The 20,451-nt window shown below is 46.8% G+C and overlaps 1 protein-coding gene and 1 long non-coding RNA gene across 2 annotated transcripts in view; one reads left to right on the top strand and one right to left on the bottom strand.

Moving 5' to 3' along the window:
• Window positions 1-3,452, top strand: part of PLPP3 (phospholipid phosphatase 3) — a 43,051-nt gene extending 39,599 nt beyond the window's left edge. Inside the window, exon 6 of the mRNA XM_080602707.1 lies at window positions 1,656-3,452. Within this exon, the coding sequence (XP_080458833.1) occupies window positions 1,656-1,781 (126 nt within the window). The 3' untranslated portion in view covers window positions 1,782-3,452. The remainder of the gene's footprint in view (window positions 1-1,655) is intronic.
• Window positions 3,453-16,904: 13,452 nt separating this feature from the next.
• Window positions 16,905-20,451, bottom strand: part of LOC308199117 — a 369,069-nt gene continuing 365,522 nt past the window's right edge. The window contains exon 8 of the long non-coding RNA XR_013954402.1: window positions 16,905-16,986. This is a non-coding gene — a long non-coding RNA (uncharacterized lncRNA). The remainder of the gene's footprint in view (window positions 16,987-20,451) is intronic.

Here is a 20,451-nt window from a genome sequence, read left to right on the forward strand (position 1 = left end):
GCACGCAAGAGCGCTGGTACCAGCAGCGTGCCGAGCCAGCCGAGCGGGGGTTTTACGCTTGTTAACAGCGAAGAGAAAAACCATCACCAGAGCAGCTCAAGATGCTTGCGCTCTGAGATGCAGCAGCAAGAGGCCAGATCCAGGCTTGTGATCCTCTGTGGGTTCAGCTGGATCCTGTGATGGAACTAGACACACAAATGCTGCTTCTTGGATGCCCTGTAAATGACTTTACCAGCTCCGTTACAAAACCAGGCGGCCAGATACCAACACATCCCCGAGGAAAGAGCCACTTTGCATGTCAGCTCCTTCTGTGTCTGTCCATGAAGCAATAAAAGCTGAGCAGCAACAGCTCGGCTTCCTGAATCCGCAGTTTTGGTTGTAGGAGTGAATTGCCATTTATAGCAGGTTTGGTGTCTATTCAGCTCAGTTCCTTATCTGCCTGTGCTGATAGGGACTTGCAAAAGTTGTTTCCAAGGACAATTAAACTTGCCGTGTGAGGCTGTGGGTAGCTAGAAAATGTGGAGAGGCAGAGGGGAACGTCTCAGCTCCCTCCCCGTGTTACCCAGCCTGAAGGTGTAAATCTGATATTATTCATTTGAGCACCTTGGATTATTTTTTTTCCCCTAACTTATCTTGTTGCATCTGAGTACTGGGGGAGAAAAGTCCAATGTGCTGCTAATTCCTACAGCTTCGCCGTGCCACATGCTGCCCTTCCCAGGGCTTCAGTTCAGCTATCCCACACCTTGCTCTGAATTACCAGTGCTTAATGGTACCTGAGGCTGAGCCAGCAACTTTGGGCCAGCAGAAGCCGTTGACAACACGACCAAATTTTGGGGATTTGGTACTAGCTAACAAAAAGAAGAGTCCTGGATGCTTTTTGCCACCTCTGGAGGATCCATGCTGTCTAAGTCTTTTCCCTCCTGGTGAGGGGCTGAGGTTTGGCACAGGAGAAAGTGCCCCGGTCTGACGGCGCTGATAAGCTCAGTACAGCGGCTGCCAAGGGAGGATGTGGAAGTTTCCTCCCAGCATTTTGTTTCTTATTGTGTTGCTGCCTCCCGAAATTGCCAAGCGCTGGCTTTTTCACATCCGGGAGAGGGCTTACATCACAGGATATTTAGGAAAAAGTAGTTGGGAATGACTCCTCCTCTATTCTCTGGGCTGGTGGGGAAAGGGTAAGATGAGAGCATCGTGTGCCTTGGACCTGCTGCCTGTAACGTTTAGTACAACTTGGATTTGAAGGCTTCTCATTGCCTACCTGGAGAATGCATAAATGTGTTATTTCACATCAATCCCATCCCTAAAACTGTGCTTGCATGAGTCAGGCTGGCTAGTTGGAGACCTTTGTTTCGTGTGAGTGTGGGCCATGTGTCTGTTTCCTGGCTTTTTAACCTGCACAGCAGCAGGGTTGGGGTCCTGCTCTTGGTGAAGACACAGCAATAAATGAAATTGTTCTGTCATGTTTTTATGCCGTGTTATGTGAGGTCTGAGCCTTCTGTGTCCTACGGGAAGGTGGTAGCAGGTGCTGGGGCTACATGCAGGAATTCAACAGCACAAAAAGTGTTTGAGCCTACAGCCATCTGTGTTCTGTAAACCAAATTTGTGAATGAAGCATCACCCAGTGGGGCTAAGTTTGCCTTTCCCTCTTGTTCCTCCAGGTGTTTTACGTCTCAGACCTCTTCAAGCCCAAGACAAAGACCTGCCTGCCACCGCCCCCCATCCGGAAGGAGATCCTTTCACCTGTGGACATCATTGAACGCAATAACCATCACAACATGGTGTAGGCCTTTGAGAAATTGGATTGGCGTTGTATTTTATTTTATTTTTTATTTTTGCAAAAAATGACTGCTGACAGCGACTACCTGCTGCTCTCAAATCTCATCAGACAGTAGAATGTAGGGAGAGACTTTCTTGCCCGACCGGTAAAGTCTTACTCTGTGGTCTTTTCAACTTGCGACATTTGGAGGAAAGGGGTGGTGGTCAACTAAGTCAGAAGCGACAGTGAGAAACAGACACACAACAAAAAGCCGAACAAGCAAAGAGAGGTGCCGGAGTCCTGGATGTGCAATTGGTTTGAGTGTTCATGTTGTAGTGAACGCCAAATTGTTCATAGCGTAATGAACACTAAGGGATTTTGGAAAGCTGGCCATCTTAGTAGATGTGATTTTTTTTTTTTTATGATGAAGATGTCCAGTGCCTGCGAGGGGGGAAAAAAACAACTCACAGTTGATTTATATAGCACTATGTATGAGAAACAGCACTGAGTCAAGATCTGGGATTGGTTCATAAGAGTTGCTTTTTTTTTTCCTGTTGGATGCTAGTTTGTTTTTGCCTCCTCTGTTCCATACTGTGACTTAGCGTAGAAGAAGCTTGCCCAGTCAAAGATCTCCGGAGGGTCTCTGTTCACACTACACACCTTTCACAAGCAGTCCTGAGACACGCAGCGAGGTTGAACAAACCCACCCTCGGCGCAGAAAGCCACATTTCTTCCTTCCCGCTCGCTTCCTGGCGAGGCTTCATCCTGCCTGAGCCACCGGGCACATGCAGCAGCCGCAAATGGCCTTAAAATGGAAAAGAGCATCCTCCGCTTCCTGGTCCTCCCCCCCTCAAAATTGCAGCAGATTTTCTGTGCGCTCACGGTTTGGGCAGCGGCGGCTCTGCCGGAGGCGCGTTCGCACTACGACCTCGGGGCTGAGTCCTGGGGAAACTTTAATTCTGCCGTTTCGGGACGGGCTGCTGGGCGGCACGTCCCAGCCTGGGTGTCAGTCGGTCCGTGCACCCCCCCCCGCTTCTCCTGTCGGCGCCCCGGTGTGCGCTGCCGCCGCGGGTGCCAGGCGGAGTGCTCCACTCGGGGACGCCGGTGGGAAATCAGTTGTGCCTCCGCTGAGTGTGATTTTTTTTTTCATTTTTTTTGCCCGGAAACCACAGGTTTTTGGCTTGCAGACCTTTCACAGAGCGCGCTTGCAAAGGGATCACGCAAAGCATGCAGAACGGCCATTTGCACATCCTTCGTACAGAATCCGTCCTATCATTTCAACTATAGCAAGCTATGATTTTTTTATATATAAATATTATATAAATAATGTATAAAACCTTAAAAATTAACTATGTAAAATATTATTTCTGAAACAATTTTAGATATATCCACTATGACTATAAACTGTGTCCTGACCTGTGTTATTTACATTTTGCTGCTTAAAAAAGCATTGAATTAATTTTTTATAGTCGACTAAAATATTGTAGTTCTGTGGTAGTAATATTTTAATGAAAATAACTACAATTAGAGACATTTGTATAAAAAAATCATATTAAATTGTCTGTATTTTTGTAATGTTCCATTTTGTAAAGAGAAGAATATTCAAAGACTTTTGTAGAATACAAAATTAAAATTTGTATCTGCGAAATTATTGCTGTATAAATGTGCTTTTTAAATAAAAGCTCATAACACAACTAAACAGCCCTGTGTGTGTTGCGTCCTGCCTTTAGGTTGAGCCCCCGCTGTGCTGTCGCCCCTCTGCCCAGGGAAATCGGGTCACCCTTTGGGACTTGATGCATGCGTCAGCTGGATAAAGGGGACCCGATGCCACCGTAGATAGGCTCCTGGGTGGAGAGGATGTGGTGGTTGCAATCACAGGTTTGCATTGAACTGCTCCTGGCAATGCTCAGGCTTTGAGCACATCTTTTTTTGATTTTGTCCCTTTCTCTTTATCAATATTCTAAGATTTAAAGAAGTTTGTGTGTGTAAATATATATATACACACACATTTTAAAGTCTGAATCCCCTCAGTCTGGCTGCTGGGTCTCCCAACAGGGCTCACAACTCTGCCAACACCTTTCTCATGAAACTCAGATACTTTGCAACAGAACAAAAAGCCTTGCAGCTTGATGGGTTGTGAAGATGTGGGTGGAAGGGGAAAAGAGGAAAAAAAACATCCCACAGTGGTATGTGCTCATATATACACACGTGCACAGCGTACAGTTCCACTTCAGGCTTGATTTCTTTTTCCCCCCCCTCCTACAGGATCTGAGAACAAAATTAACTCCTTGGTGGTGACACCCTCAGTTGGAGCTGCGTTTCGGCCACTCCTTGGGTGAACCACATTGGCAAGATAACGCGGCACAGAAATAATTTGCAAGAATGCATGACAGGAAGTAAATACCACATCAAACTGAAAATAAATAGCAGGTGGAAATTAAGCAGGCAGAGCTCAGCTAGCACTTGCTATTATTATCGTAATTAGTAGTAGTATTTTATTACGTGTGGAACAACTTAGTAAACCTGTGCCTGTCCTAAATGCAAAGGGAACTTTGGTAGTGTTGAGTGTATGAAAACAGGTGTACAGGTGTACGGGGAAGAGAGGAGGGCTTGGGGAACATCAGGCAGCTGGGGAAGTCGTGAGATGCTGGGGGCCTTATGCAGGATGTGTGGGCCAGGTATGGGGCAGGAAAGGCAGTGTGTGTGTTTGGACAAGGCAGCAGGCTTTAAGGTTATAGCATGGGGCCAGGCGTCAGCAGCATCACGTCCTATTTCTGGCTCTGCCTCTCACCCTTGCCAACCACTTGGTAAATAAGCAAAGGGGAGGGATGACTGCCAGCAGCACGGGGTCAGGGGGACAGCGATAGTGGTGGCGTGGTCCAGAGAGCCCTGTCCCGATTAGCAGAAGGGCATCGAGTGAGTGTGTAGCTGCTATAGGAGGAGCAAGCTCTGGGCATGCTGGGCCAGGCAGTATCAGGGTGACGCTGGAAACCAGTGCGGGAGACATCCCGCGGCACTGGGAGCTGCCACTTGTACATCGCAGGCACCACTGGGGGAGGCCGAGTGTGCAGTGCGAGCCGTGAGCATGGCAATGGGGCATATCTATTACAATCGCTTCCTGCGGGGCAGGAAGGAAGTGAAAGAGAAAAGAGTGAAATGGAAAAAAAAAAAAAAAAAAACAACACCTAAAACCAAACTATACATGCTCTAGGATCTGAAGGCAACCACTTCTGCAGGCGGTCCCTGAGCAGCGTCTGTGCGTGCTGCTGGAGCATGCACCATGCCAGGTTTGGTCCTTAATGCACATCAGCAGGGATGGGGAGCAGCCACGAGACTGTGGCTGGCTGGGTTGGGCAGCACGGTGGTTTTCATGCTGCAGCTCTCCCAGTGAGTTTGATGGATGAAAAGACTCAGACACATTTATGCAAACCAGGCACGTTGCTGGAGCCCAAGGCTGGGTGCCCGTTGTGGCCTTCAGTGCTGCAAAATGTGGGCTCTGCTCCTGCAGATGCTAATCGGAGGCTGTGGAGCACCCAGCACACATCTGCCTTTGATGCTGGCAGGTCCTTTCTGCACAAGGAGCTGTTCCAGTCAAACCTGTCTTTTTTTGCACAGAGACCGGTTCGGCGTGTTTTCACACGATTCATGCAGTGCACCTGACTGCTATGGGAGCAGATCTTTTGTTCCAAGGTAAGAAAGGTTTACGCAAGCCCCAGGTTCCGCCGTGTTTCGGTGTACCCAAACAGCTTCCCTCAGCAAGAATGCTTGGCAGCCTTCAGATGCTGAAGCTGTTGAACTTCTGCTTGATTATTTTTTGGATATGAAGTTTTCAATCAAGGGAGGGAGAGGGAGGAGATCCGTCCTGCAAGCAGGGACCTGCTGTTCTCTGCTCCAAACCTGGCTCGTTTGGGTGGCCGAAGTTTCCATCCAGCTGTTTGCAGCGACCCAGCCAGCGGCCAGCCACAGGGCCACAGGACGTGTGAGGCTGAGCTCCTCCAGCTCAGTGCTGGAAGCTGGTTTCAGCCTCCTGACCACACCATGGACACCTCGGGAGACAGCACCCCGTGTCTGCTGCATTTCTCACCCCACGTCCCCTTTCTCTTGCCGCACCCTCGGCTTCACCCACCGCTCCCCTCCCAAGAGGCAGGTCTGGTGCTCAGCCTCACCTCTGGGGCCGAGATCGGAGAGGCAGATTTTATGAATGAGGTGAATCACCCGGCTTCTGCCGTCTGTAAACACAGGCTGGGGTCCTCCTTACAGACCTGGGCTGCTGCCCAGCCCCGCACACCTCCCGACACTTGCTGACAGGGTGCCAGGGGCCTGCCAGGCCTGCCAGGCCCGGGCACAGCCCTGTGAGCCTGAAGACAAGTCGCCACCTTCACTGAAGGAAGCAGGAGGTCGAAAACAACAACCTGTTGATTCAGCGGGGGGGAAAATAACACACACAACAACCCTCGAACCCAACAACTTTCAATTATCACCTTTGCACGCCACCCCCGCTGGCACCAGCCGGCGTGGGAGTGCCTGCGTGAGCTTGTCTTAAGTTATGATTTCCTCGGGGCACAGACTACACCTATGCATGTGTTTGGGTAGCAGTGATCGGACTGGTTGCGACGAATACCTGCCCCGTCCTATCTGTAGCTAGAAGGGAGCGCAGTCACGAGGAAAAATCTCCCAGTGCCCTTTGGTTTCCTTAGAAAGTCTTGTTCGGCCTGTTCCTGCCCTTCTCGAGAGCCGCCGACTGCGACCGCGGCGGTAGCTTGCAGGCAGCGCTGCTTTTAATACATAGAGGCACGGCTGCGCGAAACATTTAATTTTTGTTCTTTCCCCAAGAATATGACTGTCTTTGTGTTGATGTTTGGTGTTTGTTGTTGTTTGTTTGTTGGTGTGTTTCATTTTTTCCATCGCTAATCAGGTGACTCTCCGTGCTGTGTTATGGGACACATGAAGTGTGAGGCCGCTGGCTAATTCGCTGCTGGTAGCAAAGGCACCAGCACCTGCGGTGTGCAAAGGCACGAGCTCTGCAGGGTTTGATCTCGCTTTGTACTGAGGGTTCACAACCAACAGGAACAATGGGTTGTTATTTAAGAAAAACGCCTTTTAGTGTTCCCACGTGTCAGCAGGACTTTGAGGAAAAGAACCACCAAACACCAAAATATACGTACACACATATATACACAGATGAGACAAATGGGAATTAATGGGAATTCAGCCTGCTCCTGCAGTCTTTGAAATAATTAAAACTATACCAAAACTTGAAATAATGTGACTTCTCTTACCCTGAAAAAGACTGAAGTGAAACAAAGCCATCACTTTGTACAGGAACCGGTGGGAAAATCTTGGCTTTCCACCCAAACTTTGACATCTCCATCTCCAGGTGTGTGGTGTGGGTGCGTGCCAGCTGAGGTCATTTGGAGATATAAATTAAATCAAAGAGCATTTAATACGTGCTAGGCTGATCTTTTCCCTAAAGAAACCTCACAAATGGAACAGGAAGAACGGTGCTGTTTTAATAAGGAACTCAGAAATAAAATAAAATCTAAAAAAGAAAAGAAACACTCTTTTCATCCGACAGAGGAAGGGAGCCAGATCTCCCATGAGCACAAGCTGATGGAGTCCCATTATATCAAAGGGTCCGGCCTTCTATACAAGTGCATAATTTGCTTCTTTTCAAGGAAATTTCAGTGACGTGGAAGGCAAATAAATAATGTTTCTCCAGCCTCCCAGGGCTTGTCTGAACAAGAAAGATTGTTAATGTTTAATATGAGGTAAAATTTTAATCCATTTCATTAAACTGTGTAGATATTCTTAGTTTAGTTTTAAGCAGGATTAGTCCTGTTCACCTGAAGTCAAGTAAGCACAAGTATAACTTCAACTGATATAAGCCTTGCTCAAATTAAAGCAAGAATAACTACCAAGGCTTGGGGGGGTGGGGGAAAATACCATTGAAGCTTTTCTTTAAAACAAAGAATGGGCTTTGCTTTGATATTTTTTTCTTTATGAAGTATTTCTTGCCATGGGAAAATAATAAAAACTAGAAAAAGACTATGGAAGTTCTGCTTGTAAATGACGAGACAATAGCAGCTGAAAAAACACTGCTTAATTGAAGAGAGGCAGTGCTTTTCAGCACACCCAGCCTAGGGTCTCCCTGAACGGATGCAGGCTGGTTGGGCATGGCATTTTCAACTCATGGATTTCCAAGAGTCGTCAACATGGATGGCAAACAAATTAACTAATGCTGAGGCCAACAGTACACCGACACTCCATCCTTTGCTCGCAAATCATCCCACAGCTCTTGTGTTTAGCCTTATAGCAATGGCTAAGGTACTGCATGGCCTTTAGGAAGCCATCCAGGCTTGATGCAAAGGTGCCAAATTGCATAGGATTTACCACACGCCTTGGCCAGCTGTCCCACTGGCTCCCAGGCCTCACTGTTAAAAATGTGCTGTTAATTCCCTTATTTTTCATTACTAACTGCCTCTGTATTCTCAAGTACCACATGCCTTTGTTTTTATTTATCAAAAAAAAAAAATCTTATTAAATCACACCATTTTCCCATAGCTGAGTGCCCTAGCTAGCTTTTCATGGGCTTTGCTTATAAATAATGCTTCTAAGTTTAAAGCCTGCTCACTTTCTGTTCAGGTTTTTCCTCGCTTTTCAAAAATGTCAGAAAGGCTGCAAGTTAACACAAAACCGGTGGGGAAGTGAATAGCTGAGGACCAATTTTCCTGTTTAGAAGCAATTAGAGAGGAGCACCTTCTGCCTGTAGGTCAGATTTAATCTGACACTGTCAAAGAGGAGATCCTTTATCAGGTCCTAACCCCTACCAGGCCCAATGAGAGTCACCGCTTGATGGCATTTGCCCTCCTTCATGCCTGCTTCTGTCAGGCACCTTATCTGCTTGACCTTGGGGTGCTTCTGGGGAAAGGATAACCCTCTCTTGTTGGGTTGTCCGTGGCTGCAGAAGAGGCCTCTTTGCAAGTTGAGCATTAGTGACTTCCAAGCCAAAGTGTAAGATGCAATTCTTCAGGTGATGCTGCGGAGGTTGTTTGCATTTCCAAGCTTGGGGTGGGGGGGGGGGGCCTAAGTCACTTCTTGCTCATTTATACTCAGTATAAATCAGGTGTGATGCTGTTAGGGGTGTGAACCAGGCCACCGTGAGCTGAGGTACACATGGCAAAAGACTTTGAAATGTTTGGAGATGACTCCTTGGTTGATGCAAAGCTGGAGGGTTAAGATATATTTGGAAAGATTGTGTTGCCATGGATTGACCTCTACCTTAAAATTCACACAAAATTGACACCTTAAAATTCCTGTAATCATTTCAGCTTTTCAGAGGAGCTAGGAAGGAACCAGAGGTTACCTCTATGCTACATTCTTGCAGTGCAACTGACTTATGCAGATGTGACCTTGCTGAAAGTAAACAGCAGCACATGGGGCTGATAACGGTTATCTGCACAGACACCGACAAACTCGAGCCAAACAAAAGGCTGCATAAGACTTTCCACCCACTGTATGCTAAATAGGCCAGAGGGGCAAGGAGAGGGATGCTGGGCCGGGGTTACAGCTTCAGTCTTGTTTATTAAGGACAAAATATTCAGATAATTGTGTGCCTGCTCCTTGTCTGAACTGGCACTGAAAATAAGGCGGCAGTTGTATTTCTAAGCCCTTGCAGGAAGATTTGAATAGTACAGGCAAGCTCACTCGAGGCATTAGGCCATGCATGTCTCATCTTGCAAAGAAGAGAGCAGCTCCCTGCGGAAGTGGGCCAGGCTAGGCACCGAGCAGGTGGATTAACAGTTCAGAGGAAAAAGCATGGAAAGCAGCTCTCTTGCAGAGCAGGTCTCTGTACAAATACATCTGAGGCAGCAAGGATTAGTGCTTAAGCTAATGAACCAACCGCCAGACCTCTCTGGGAGAAGATATTAGCACATAGCGGTACTGCTGACGACAAGCTGGCACCTCTGCAAGCAGCCAGAGGGTTCGATCAGGAACAGGCTGCTTGGAGCCAAGCTACCAAAATACCCGTTGTGCTTTACGGGCAACGTAACACAAACATTTCCAGCACGGGACCTGTAATGAGCTTCGAGTTTGCCTCGAGACGTTTTCTCCCAATTTGGTTATATTTATGAGCAGCTATTTCTGTTTAAGTGCAGAAGGGGGGAAAAATGGCATAGATTTAGCTCCACTTGCCCCTGCACACACTGCTGCAACCCTTGGGGCATCTACATGGGCATGGGGAGACCTTTTGGGGTGGGTCATGTCCATACATGAGCTGCTGTGCATTATCTTTCCTTGTGGAGGGAAAATTGTGCATTTTTTGCACATAACAGCCATGCAAACAAATGGTTTATTAAATAGAAAATGAGTTTAAGAACACATGACAGACAAGTACAACCTCTGTATCTACATATTGTATGGTGTTGAGGCAGACAGGAGTGGGGTGAGGTTGCTGCACCGAGATGGGTTTGGCCTAAGGCACTCACCCTTCTTGGTTCAATGAAAACCTTTCACATTTGGGTTCAGGGACTCCAGAAAAATGAGGCAGATGACAGGAGTCAGAAGGGAAGGACATCCTAAAGGCACATCTGTATAGTATGTTCCCCTATCTATGCCATCAGCCAAGGTACATAACCAGCAAGAAGATCTGCTGGTATTTATAGTTGCCAAAAATACTGGGGGCTTCTCCTAGCCATTCCTCACTTAAGGCAGTTTTGAATTTGGGGTTTCAATCCTTTGAGAAATTCAGATATTTTACTATTTTCCTCTTGAATTGAGGCAGAAAGTCAAAATACGAATCCCCATTAGGAAATGTTAAACAATTTTTTGCAAATCTGTTTTCCCAGCTACAGTGCAGACCTACATAGTTGCAGGCACCAAGAACAGAAAAAGCCTCCTTATCTCCAAAATCGCTTACAATCTCAAAGTGCTCAAGGAGTGTTTTCCTTTTCTTTTGTACCTCAAGACACAATGCAAGCAGCAAACGAGACTCATGATTTTTAACTAAGCGTAGCTGCAAGGCTTGCTCCTGGGCAGCCCTTCGGCTGGGGTGGCAGGAGAAGCACAGTGAGCTCCACTCATGCTCACCGAAGGACAGCTGTGCAAGCACGTGGCTCACCAGCCTGAGGTGTTGCCTGGAGCCTGGCCCCCGAGCTCAGCAAAATGAGATGCTCCTGGCATAGCTGCTGGGTCCATTGGCAGAGGTTGCCTCTCTCCTTCCCCCGGAGCCGAACTTTCCTAAGTGTGTGGTGGAAATGATGCAGCCTTCCCCATGCTGAAACCTCTGAGGATGGTGATATTGGCTGTAAGGACACATTTCAGGCAACGTGGAAGGTAACCTGCCGATGATGGTGAAGTGATGCTCCCCATGCACTGTGCTGTGCAGCACATGCTAGGCACCTAAAGTCCCTGTGAACCTCGGCATTGCTCTACAAGTTTATTTAGGGGCAGGTTTTAACAGGAGCTGGTGCTAAATGGCAGCAAGGGAGCTAAATAACCTTCCAGGTAAGGGTCCTGTGTCCAGCTGGAGCACGTTCTTACAGGAACAGGATTTCCAGGAATGTTGCTTTCCTTACCCCAAATTCTCTGCTGTCTGATGGCACTCAGAGTTTGAAAAAACACTGGCTAAGCCAAAGTGAGAACTGGCTGCCGGGGCTCAGCAGCACATGTTTTGCATTACGGAGCTGTTTGAGGAGCCTATGTAGCTTAGTGGAAAAATCAACAGGTTCGTCCCCTTGCAGCTCACAGGTCCAGAATAGCCCGTGGCCCTAGAGGGGGGAAAACTCTTCCCGAGCTCAGCTCCCTCACTAGTTTCCATGTCAGAGGCTGTGCATCGTGTGCACACGGATGGCACACTGGCCATGTGTGAGGGTTTTGCCCTGCAAAGCCCTTGGGAGCAGTTTGCAGGATGCAGTGGTCCCAGCCCTGACACACACAGTCTGTCCTCAGGTCGCCTCCCCTCCACCTCCAGAGCAAGCACTGTCTATTCCTGAAACAGAGGAAAAACAATGAAAATAGCAATGAAACATAAGCCTGAGGATCTAGCACACAAATAGCAGAGGAAAGAGAGATAAATACTGTGATAGCCTTTAAATATCTGCGGAGGAAACCAGCCAGGAGCCAGCTTGGCTACAGCGAGATGGGCTGGGAGATAATGACAGATGATCCCAATATTCCCAAGAGGATTTCTGACCACCGTTTGTACAAACAAAGCGGAACGTGACATTCTGGAGATTTGGGTTCATTTTCTTGGGAGGAAAAGGACTGCTAAAAGCCTTTAATAGCTCCAATTCAGGTAATCACGATTATAAGGAGCAGGGGAGGAAGCTGGGCCTGATGTATGACATGCCAAAGAGCTGAGTGCAGTAAACAAGGGTAGGGGAATATTTGTTTGGCCAGCACGCTCGGTACACAGGAAACACCAAGCAATAAGAGGACGACTGAGTGCAGGAGTTCCCAGTCCTATATTTACGAGCAAATAAAATGATGGGAGGACCCCACAAATTACAGACATCTACAAATAACCGCAGAGCTTTTGTCTGAGCTGTGGGAAGATGCTGTGGACGCTGATAACAGAGGCTGCCTTGCACAAGGCTGGGGAGCGTGGGGCTTGGCCGTGTGTCCACTGCGCCGAGCATCCCGGCCCCATCCTGGCTCCAGTCTGCAGGGGAAGGTGGAGAGAGACCAGGAGAGGATAATTATGGAATAACCTGTCGATGGAGGAAGTGGCTTCCCAACCTCTCTCTATTTAGGGCTTGAGTTATGCTCAAAAGCAGGCAGATTTATAGCCCTCCCATGGTTGTGTTGTTTTCTCCTTCTGGCCAGATTAATATAATAAATGAGAGGTAGGAAAAGGGCTGAAAACCAAAGCCCCTGCAGCGATGTTGTGTCACATCATTAAATAAGGGGGCTTTTTACTTGAGAGGAGATGTTTGACCCATAATTACAGCTAAAATCCAGTTTGGAAAATGGCTTTCAGTCTATTGAGACTTCTGTAATTTTAACAGGATGCAGCATTCAAGTCCTCACCCTCTGTTTTAGAGGGCAGCATAAAGTGATTATAAAACACTAAATAGCAGCTGTTTTTCAGGCTGGAAGGGACTCTTCATTGCTGTGTGATTCTGCTCTACACAAAAGCTCTTTCTGAAATTAAATACCCACTGTAAATGTCAAGTAGTATTTGGTTCTCATTCCTGAGGTCTGCACACAATTCGTTCTAGCAAAACATGGGCTGAAAACTAACCTGACTTGTATGGCAGAGTGAGTATCGACTGGGAATTTCCAAATCCCAACACCAGCAGGGCAGCAGGAGCTCGGAAGATTATCAAAGGCAAAGGTATTGCAGTGTCCTGAAAGAAGGGTTAACCACGCTTGCAATATTTACTGTCCCCCAAGACTGGATTGGGTATATCGAGAACGTGATGGCATGTTTAAACACGTTACTTTATCACCTTTTCGATCTAAACCAATCACGAACACATAAACCAGCTCTGAGGTGACCAGGCAGCTTGTTTTTTGATAACAATAATTATGTTCCTTGCATTTACACTGAGCTTTTCGTTTGTAGATCACAGGATGCTTCATCAAAGCAGGCTGCAATCACCACTGCCCATCATTACCAGCAGAGAAAATGAGGTGCAGGGGAGGGAAACACCTTGTTTGTCCCAAACCAGACATCAGGTGATGGGGTGGCAGGAAATACGAGCCTCGTGGTCCTTATTGAAAGGACAAACCCTAGCTTCTGACCATGGATTAGCATGGGATTGGGCAAAACCTCCTGGCAAGGAGACATCTGGCAAGTTTTGGATGAAACACTTCTTCTTCGTTCTTTATTTTTTCTTTATCTTCAGAATGGAAGGTTTCATAGGAAAGAGCTCTTTCTAACAAAGCTTTCCCGGAGAAGGTTTTTTTTGATATCACAAGGCACTTTGTGGTCAGGAAGCACGTGTGTTTAGCCATGACAGGCCATGGTGGGGATGTGGGAACCCCAGACCTGAGTCCCACCTGTGTCTGAGTCAGACCTCCATGGTCAAATCTCCCCAGTCCCTGATGAGATTCTGGTTGCGGTCTCACCGGTGTGGTGCAGCTGGTTGGGGCTGCTCAAAATGCATGGCTCATCCAGCCCAAGTGCTAGCTGTTAGCCATCTCACACACCAGCAGAATCCTGCTTTAACTGTTTCTCCAAAAAGGATTTAAATCCCTTATATCCCCTTATGTCTGGATTGCGACCAGTTGTGGGACGAGACACGAGCGCTCTTCCTATCTAACAGCTTTCAAAGGTGTTGGTCTCACATCCACTTCCAGGCGAGCGGGGCTACATTTTGACATCTCAGCAAATTTTTCTGCCTGTCCTCATGTGGGAAATTTCCTGCCCATATTTAAGCCTTGCGTGGCCTCTTTCTGCTGTTGTTCCCCCTGACAAGAGGGCTGCAAGCAAAAGAGAGAGCAAAAAAAAAAGGCGAGCCTGCAAAAATATCCTCTGCTGTGTCCTCTTAAGAAAGATGTCAATGCTGCCTTATCCAATTTTCATTTCACATCACTTCTAATCAGACTCTGGTTTCATTCCAAAATTTAGCACTGGGAAAAATAGCTTTTTTTTTTTTTTTGTCTTTTATTAAGAAATAATGCCTTCTTGAAGAAAACAAGAACAACAACAACAAAACTCCTCTTGATTCTTTCTGAACAGCTCTTCTAATACTTGAGCTGGAGTGGTTTACAATGCATAAAGTCCTTTGTGCTTTGCATTTTTCAGTGCTTTGGGCTTCTGCCTGCAGTTGTGCAAAGTTTCAGCAAAAATAACCCAGCAAGAGTTATTTCAGTTTTTGATTCACGTTTTGGTGTCAGAAAGGAGCTGAGATCTCAAGGATGGAATGAAGTTCTCTGTCATAATTTTGCAAGTCTGCAGTTTGATTTAATAGTTGTCTGAATCAACTCCATGAAAACTTGTATGGCTATTATTGTCCTGGCTTCCTTCACTAAAACAGCCATACCCTAAAAATAGATAGTTTGTAAATAAGAGGGGAAAAAAAAAAGAAAAAAAAAGCTGGCATCCCAGGTTCTTTTAAATAAGAAAGATGCACTTTGCAACTTTAATTTTTAGGTTGGTTTCCATTCATTCAATTTTGCATATGAGGAGAGGCAGAAGAACCAGGTGCACTGGTTTGTGACAAGGCAGGACAGTGATTTTTTTCCCCCAAATAGCTGGCCTACTGTGAGGCTCAAAAACTCAGAAATAAATCCCACAATGGAGGCTAAAACCCCTTGTATCCTGCAGCAGCACCAGACCATGTTATTGCAAGGAGCAATGATGATTATTCTGGGGGGCCAGGGCTGAGCTTGCTGGAAGCTCCTGGACAGATTTGTGTCCCCACCAAGCTCTGTGCCAGGCTCGCCAGGTCGCAAATCCCTAGGGGACCTGTGGTGCGTGTTGTTTTCTGCTGTCCACAGCTCCCAAGGCTAGGGAGAGAAATTAAACCACGGTGCAGAGGTGCGAATGTTCCCAATAAAACCATCCTGATGGGAACGTCTTTTTCTCATGGAAGCCATCTAAATACCAGTTCACCATGGCAACACACATTTGGGCTATAAAAACCCTCAAAGAAGAGGATTTTTGCTTTTATTTAACTTCACAAATACCTACTTCATCACCCACCCCAGGGATGGGCTCAGGAGCTGGGCACGCCACGGGGAGGACTTCGTCATGCAAAGCAACCACCACGTGCTTTAGGATCAGATATGGAGCCAAGAACTGGAAGAGGAGGCAGATTTCCTTGGGAGATAGGGGAGAGCCCAGCCAGGAGGCTGGGGAGGCGTGAGGGTGCTCCAGCCTCACTGGTTATCATCGTCCACCATCGAGCAAACCTTCCTTCGCCTTCCAAGCAGATAAAACCAGTCTGCGGACATTGCACGTTTCAGCTGATTCAGACACAGCTGGCGTGCTGGGAGCTGGAGGGAATTTATTTCTCTTGGCCGATGACCCGCTCTCTTTGAGGGCTGCATTTTCCATGCACTCTCTGCCTGGCCGCAAGGTTTATACCTCTGACAATTATTATTATTTCATTATTGGGCTAAGAGCTAATGTATTAGGCTAATATGCAGCTGGTAGCCTGTGGACTCTTTTGCAAGACTGCTTCAGTGACACTTGGAGGAAACTTTATAGATAGGCTGTTCAAACCCAGCTCAACCCTAGTCTGGCATTTAGCTGCGGCTTGCAGAATATAATGGCTAAATACGTTTAGCCCATGCCCACAATAACTCTCTTTGACTGCAGAAGAAGTTCCAATAAACATGTCATTCACATGCGAATGTATTCCAGTAAAAATTAGTGAGCTGATGCTATGAATAACCTGCAGAGCCGTAGTGTATTTTCAATCGCCCTCCCATCAGACGGTAACGAGATGATTAACACCAGATCGGCCAAGATATTTATATTGCTCGGATCATGATGTGTCATAAGCAAATGCAAAATTGCATACTGTATTGTAACAGCAGGGATGGGAAGAGCCACGTAATGAGCTGGTTTTATAGTGAAAAACAAATGGGATTGTAATACAACCCTGGAAACAAGGGAGTGCTTCCAAGCGGGCCGAGGGAACAGGACAGCGGCGCGTGAGAGCAGTGCTGAGAGCGACTCTTTGGTGAAATGAAGTGATTTATATAAACAGAGGGTGGTTTATTTCTTTTTTTTTTTTTTTTTTTTCTTTCCTGCAGCAGCTTTGAGTGATACAGCATGGATTTGGACAGCACATCCTTGGACCTGGCCAGCCTGGGAGAGCTTTTTATAAAGTTAATTCTTTTTGTTTGCTTCTTGGGGATAAAATGAACTGCCGCAAGTTTGGGTTCCTTTGTGGCTCTGTCACCTTCTCCCCACCTCCCCTATTTTATCATTAACAGGAGCCCCTGCAAATCTTCCCCTGCAACAGGAGAGCCCTCCCCCACCTGCGGCCCCTCTCCACCAAGCGCTATTTTGTAAAATCTCTTGTCACCAGGGCTCTGCGAAGACTTAGGCGCCTAATGGGAAACATGTGTCTTTTCCAGCGCTTGCAGCCTCACCCCGAGGAGCTCTGCAGTGGAGCTCTCTCAGTGGAGACAAGGAGCTGATGGAGAAAGCAACGAGGTGGCAACTTGGGTGTTTCTGCTTGCTTCAGATGCACGGCGATGGCAGCAACACACAGCAGCTTCTCTGTGGAGGGGGGCGTGTTGGGCAATAGCGCCTGGTGCTCCTGCTGGGAAGCCTAGACAAAAGGCAGCAAGGGGGAAATTAATGGCTTTTTTAGAAGAGGGAAAAAGCAAAATGATGGGAAAACAACCCCCAGTTCGGAGCCTCGGCCCACCACAGGTTTTTTCCATTTCCTAAGCAAGGGAGAAAAAAAGAAGCTGGAGAAGATGCACAGAAGCTGGGGGATCCTTGTTTTTTATTTTTCATGGATCATCACCATCAAAGTAATGGGCATCTTAATACTGTCTGCATCATACATAACATGTAAGATATGTAATATAAATTGGCCACATGCTTCATTGTTTTTCTTTCTGGATGTTCTGATCTGTAGTCTTCTGTACAAAGCAGATCCTGTAAATAAATCAGTGCAGTGCCCAAGGGCACCAGCCCCAGACCTTGGGCAAGATTAACTCCAGCCATAAAACCTGTTCATCACTTTGGCCACCTCCTTCAATTTCGTGAGTACAGGGGATCTCTGGGTAGATGGAGCTTCTGGAGCCAGAAGGTGCAGTACAGACCCAATGCCATCCCTAAAACTTGTGTGCGAGTGGGCCTCATTTGGGTTTAAGTGCTCAAATAGCCAAGCTTGCTGGACCTGGCTGCTGTCTGACAGCCAGCACTGCTGTCAGCTTTTTGAGAATAAAAATCAGGACTGGTCTGAGGTGCGTCATTTCCCTGGGAGCTCCCTTGCAAAGGTCACTGCTCCTCTCTCCTTACCCCAGTGTCTCCCTCTCTGCGACTCTGTTTTTTATGCAAGACTTTGGGAATTAAAACCTCATTTCAAGGGTTATGAGTAGACCACAGCAGTGATACATTGCGCTGATTATGAGCAGCAGGCGAGCTGTTCCCTGTCAGCTCTCTCGCCGCAGTAGTGTGCAAGTTCTGTATGGCTTGCACTGATTTTTCTTGCCTGTGAAAGTTTCTTTTTTATTTCGTTGTTGTTGTTCCTAGCAAACAGGAATTCCATTGTATTAGTGGAACAGACTTATCATGATAAATTGCATAGAATAATATTGTTACAGGGTATTGCCATCACCTTGGCAGTAATAGGAATTAAAAAAAAAAAAGTAAAAAAAAAGTAAGTTGAAAAATAGATAAGTATCTGCAAGATAGCTGGGAGTACAATGGGAGGAAAAAATGGCCCTGGCAGGGAAAGAGATAGATGTCCTCTTCAGGTGAAAAGGTTCATTTATGGGGACAGCACTCTGGGAAATCTTCATATGAAAGAGTCAAGCCATAGGAAAGTAGTTGTCTTCATGAAAACGTCAGGGTTCAGGGCTTCCAAGGTGCTTAAAGATTCTAGATCTGGAGTTCACTTGTCTGTGCCATGAAGGGAACATCACCTTTAGCCTTGGAAAGCTGGGCATCTTACAGCAGAACCCCTTAAAACCAAGAGAGCCCCAGATCACTCAGTGCTACTGTAAACAGGCACATCATTGATTAAAGGCCTGGCAACAAGGTTATCTTTCTTAGACTCTTGCATAACAGAAGCTAGATAATTAAGTTTTATAATCTTTGCATCAAGCCTGTAATTCCCTGCTTGTGTTAGAGTATGACTTTGAGAAGAAGCCCCCACCTGAGCACCCTGAGAAGTGCTCACCTCTCTGGGCAATTGCTGCAGTCGCCGTTAAGAAGGGCCACAACTGGAAAGGGTTTACCATTTCTTCCATCACTTCTGCTGGGTTGGTGAAAGATCAATTTGCCACCAGCAGCCCTTTTCCTTTCCTCTCCCTGCTTTGGGGACCAGCTGGTTGCAATGAACCAGCCTCTCACCATCCTCCTTGGGAAGCTCAATGGCTTGGATTCCTGAGATGCTCAGCCCACAACAAGGTTTTCAAACAGCTGTTTTCAGGAGTGTTTTCCTGAACTCTCACTAATTCACCAGGATCCTCCCCAAAGCCCGACCTCCATGCCAAGCCCCAGCTGGGCACGTTCCCAGCAGCGCTATATAGGGTAGTAGCCACACTCGTAACGCCAGCCTCTGTCTCTCTTTTATTTCTCTATATCATTATGTTGATGTAATAAATATGCAGAGGAGCTCCAGGCATCAGCCATCTCTTTTGTTTGAAACACTCTACCACGTTCTCCCAACTGGATATTACCATATGATTATATACATGCCAGAGAAATAAGTCCCGATGTCAGTGCTGCTTTTATACTGCAGCTCTGCCTTCCTGTCCTCCCGTCTGCGTTTCCCATCCCACATTCACACGCTCCCATTACATGGCTAGCCTATATTTTACTCCCTCTGTTCTTGCTGCAGCTCCTCTTGGTAAGGGAAGTCTTGATTATATGTTATGGCTGAATGACTTAAATCACAGAAAAAAATGTACGCAGAAGAGCAAAATGAGGTCAAAATGAAGTCAGAGCGCTCTGGTTGGGAGGCAGGTCCTTATGGAGGGCTGGTGGCACCTCCCCTCGGTCTGCTGAGCCTCCCTGTGCCCATAAGGACTCAGCAGATGCTTAACCTCCAGGGGGAAACCCCAACCCGCCAAGCCAGCCCAAAGTGAGCTGGTGCAGGCCAAAATTTTATAAGCAGGCTGCAAACGTGGGCTGCTGGGAAGATTCCTGCCTATTTCCAGCACTGGGAAAATGCATGAGCAGGGAAGTCATATTTACATAAGTCAAGGAAAACACCGTTTCCTTCTTCAGCAGGAAACAGAAGTTATTCTCAGAGCTTCAGCAAAAGAACAAGAAATTAAATAAAGTGCTGGCAGCCTAAACTTGTTTTATTCCTGTGGTTTTACAATCTCCGAGTCAAAATAAACACATTTTCAATCTCGGGAGAATTATTAGGGTAATAATGGGGGGGGAAGTTATTTACAGGCTCCAATGGAATCATTCGATGAATCATGTGAATTGAAACAGCAGATTCAGGGCAAGAAAATTCACATTTATGCAACTCTCTGGTTTGATTCTTTTGTTAGAGGGCACCCAGATGCTGCAATATAAGATTGGGCAAACCTTTGGGTGCTTCCAGCAGGAGTTTTGCCTGGGAGAAGGGCAATGACCACTATTGCAACAACCGATTTCTTTCAGTTAAGAGCGTTAATGAATTTTAATGGTGTTGTTCCTCCTTAAGTCTGGGGTGGGGTCTCAGGGTGGTGCCAAACCAGAGCCCCTGGGTGAGGGCTTACGTCCCAGGCAGGGTAGGGTGCTAATTTACATTGCCCTATGATATCCGATGAGGCAGATGAAAAGCAAATGAGAATTTTGACTCTTCATACCTTGAAGTGCTTACCATCTCACCTCTTAACAAATAACTCAATTTAGCATTTAATAAGAGGAAAGATTTTCTTAAAGGGAAACTGGAAAGTGGAGCACTCAGTGGGGTAAGTGCCTGGGGCAAAGTGGTTCTTGGGAGCTGTGTCTACTACAGCAAGAGATGCAGTTACAAGGGTAACCAAAGTGTAGTTACAAGAAATAGCTACTAGAGGTAGTCACAAGGGAAACTACAAGAGGTAGCTACAAGGGTACATAC

This window comes from Anser brachyrhynchus, assembly GCF_964034855.1.
Source record: "Anser brachyrhynchus genome assembly, chromosome: 8".
Lineage (NCBI taxonomy): Eukaryota > Metazoa > Chordata > Aves > Anseriformes > Anatidae > Anser > Anser brachyrhynchus.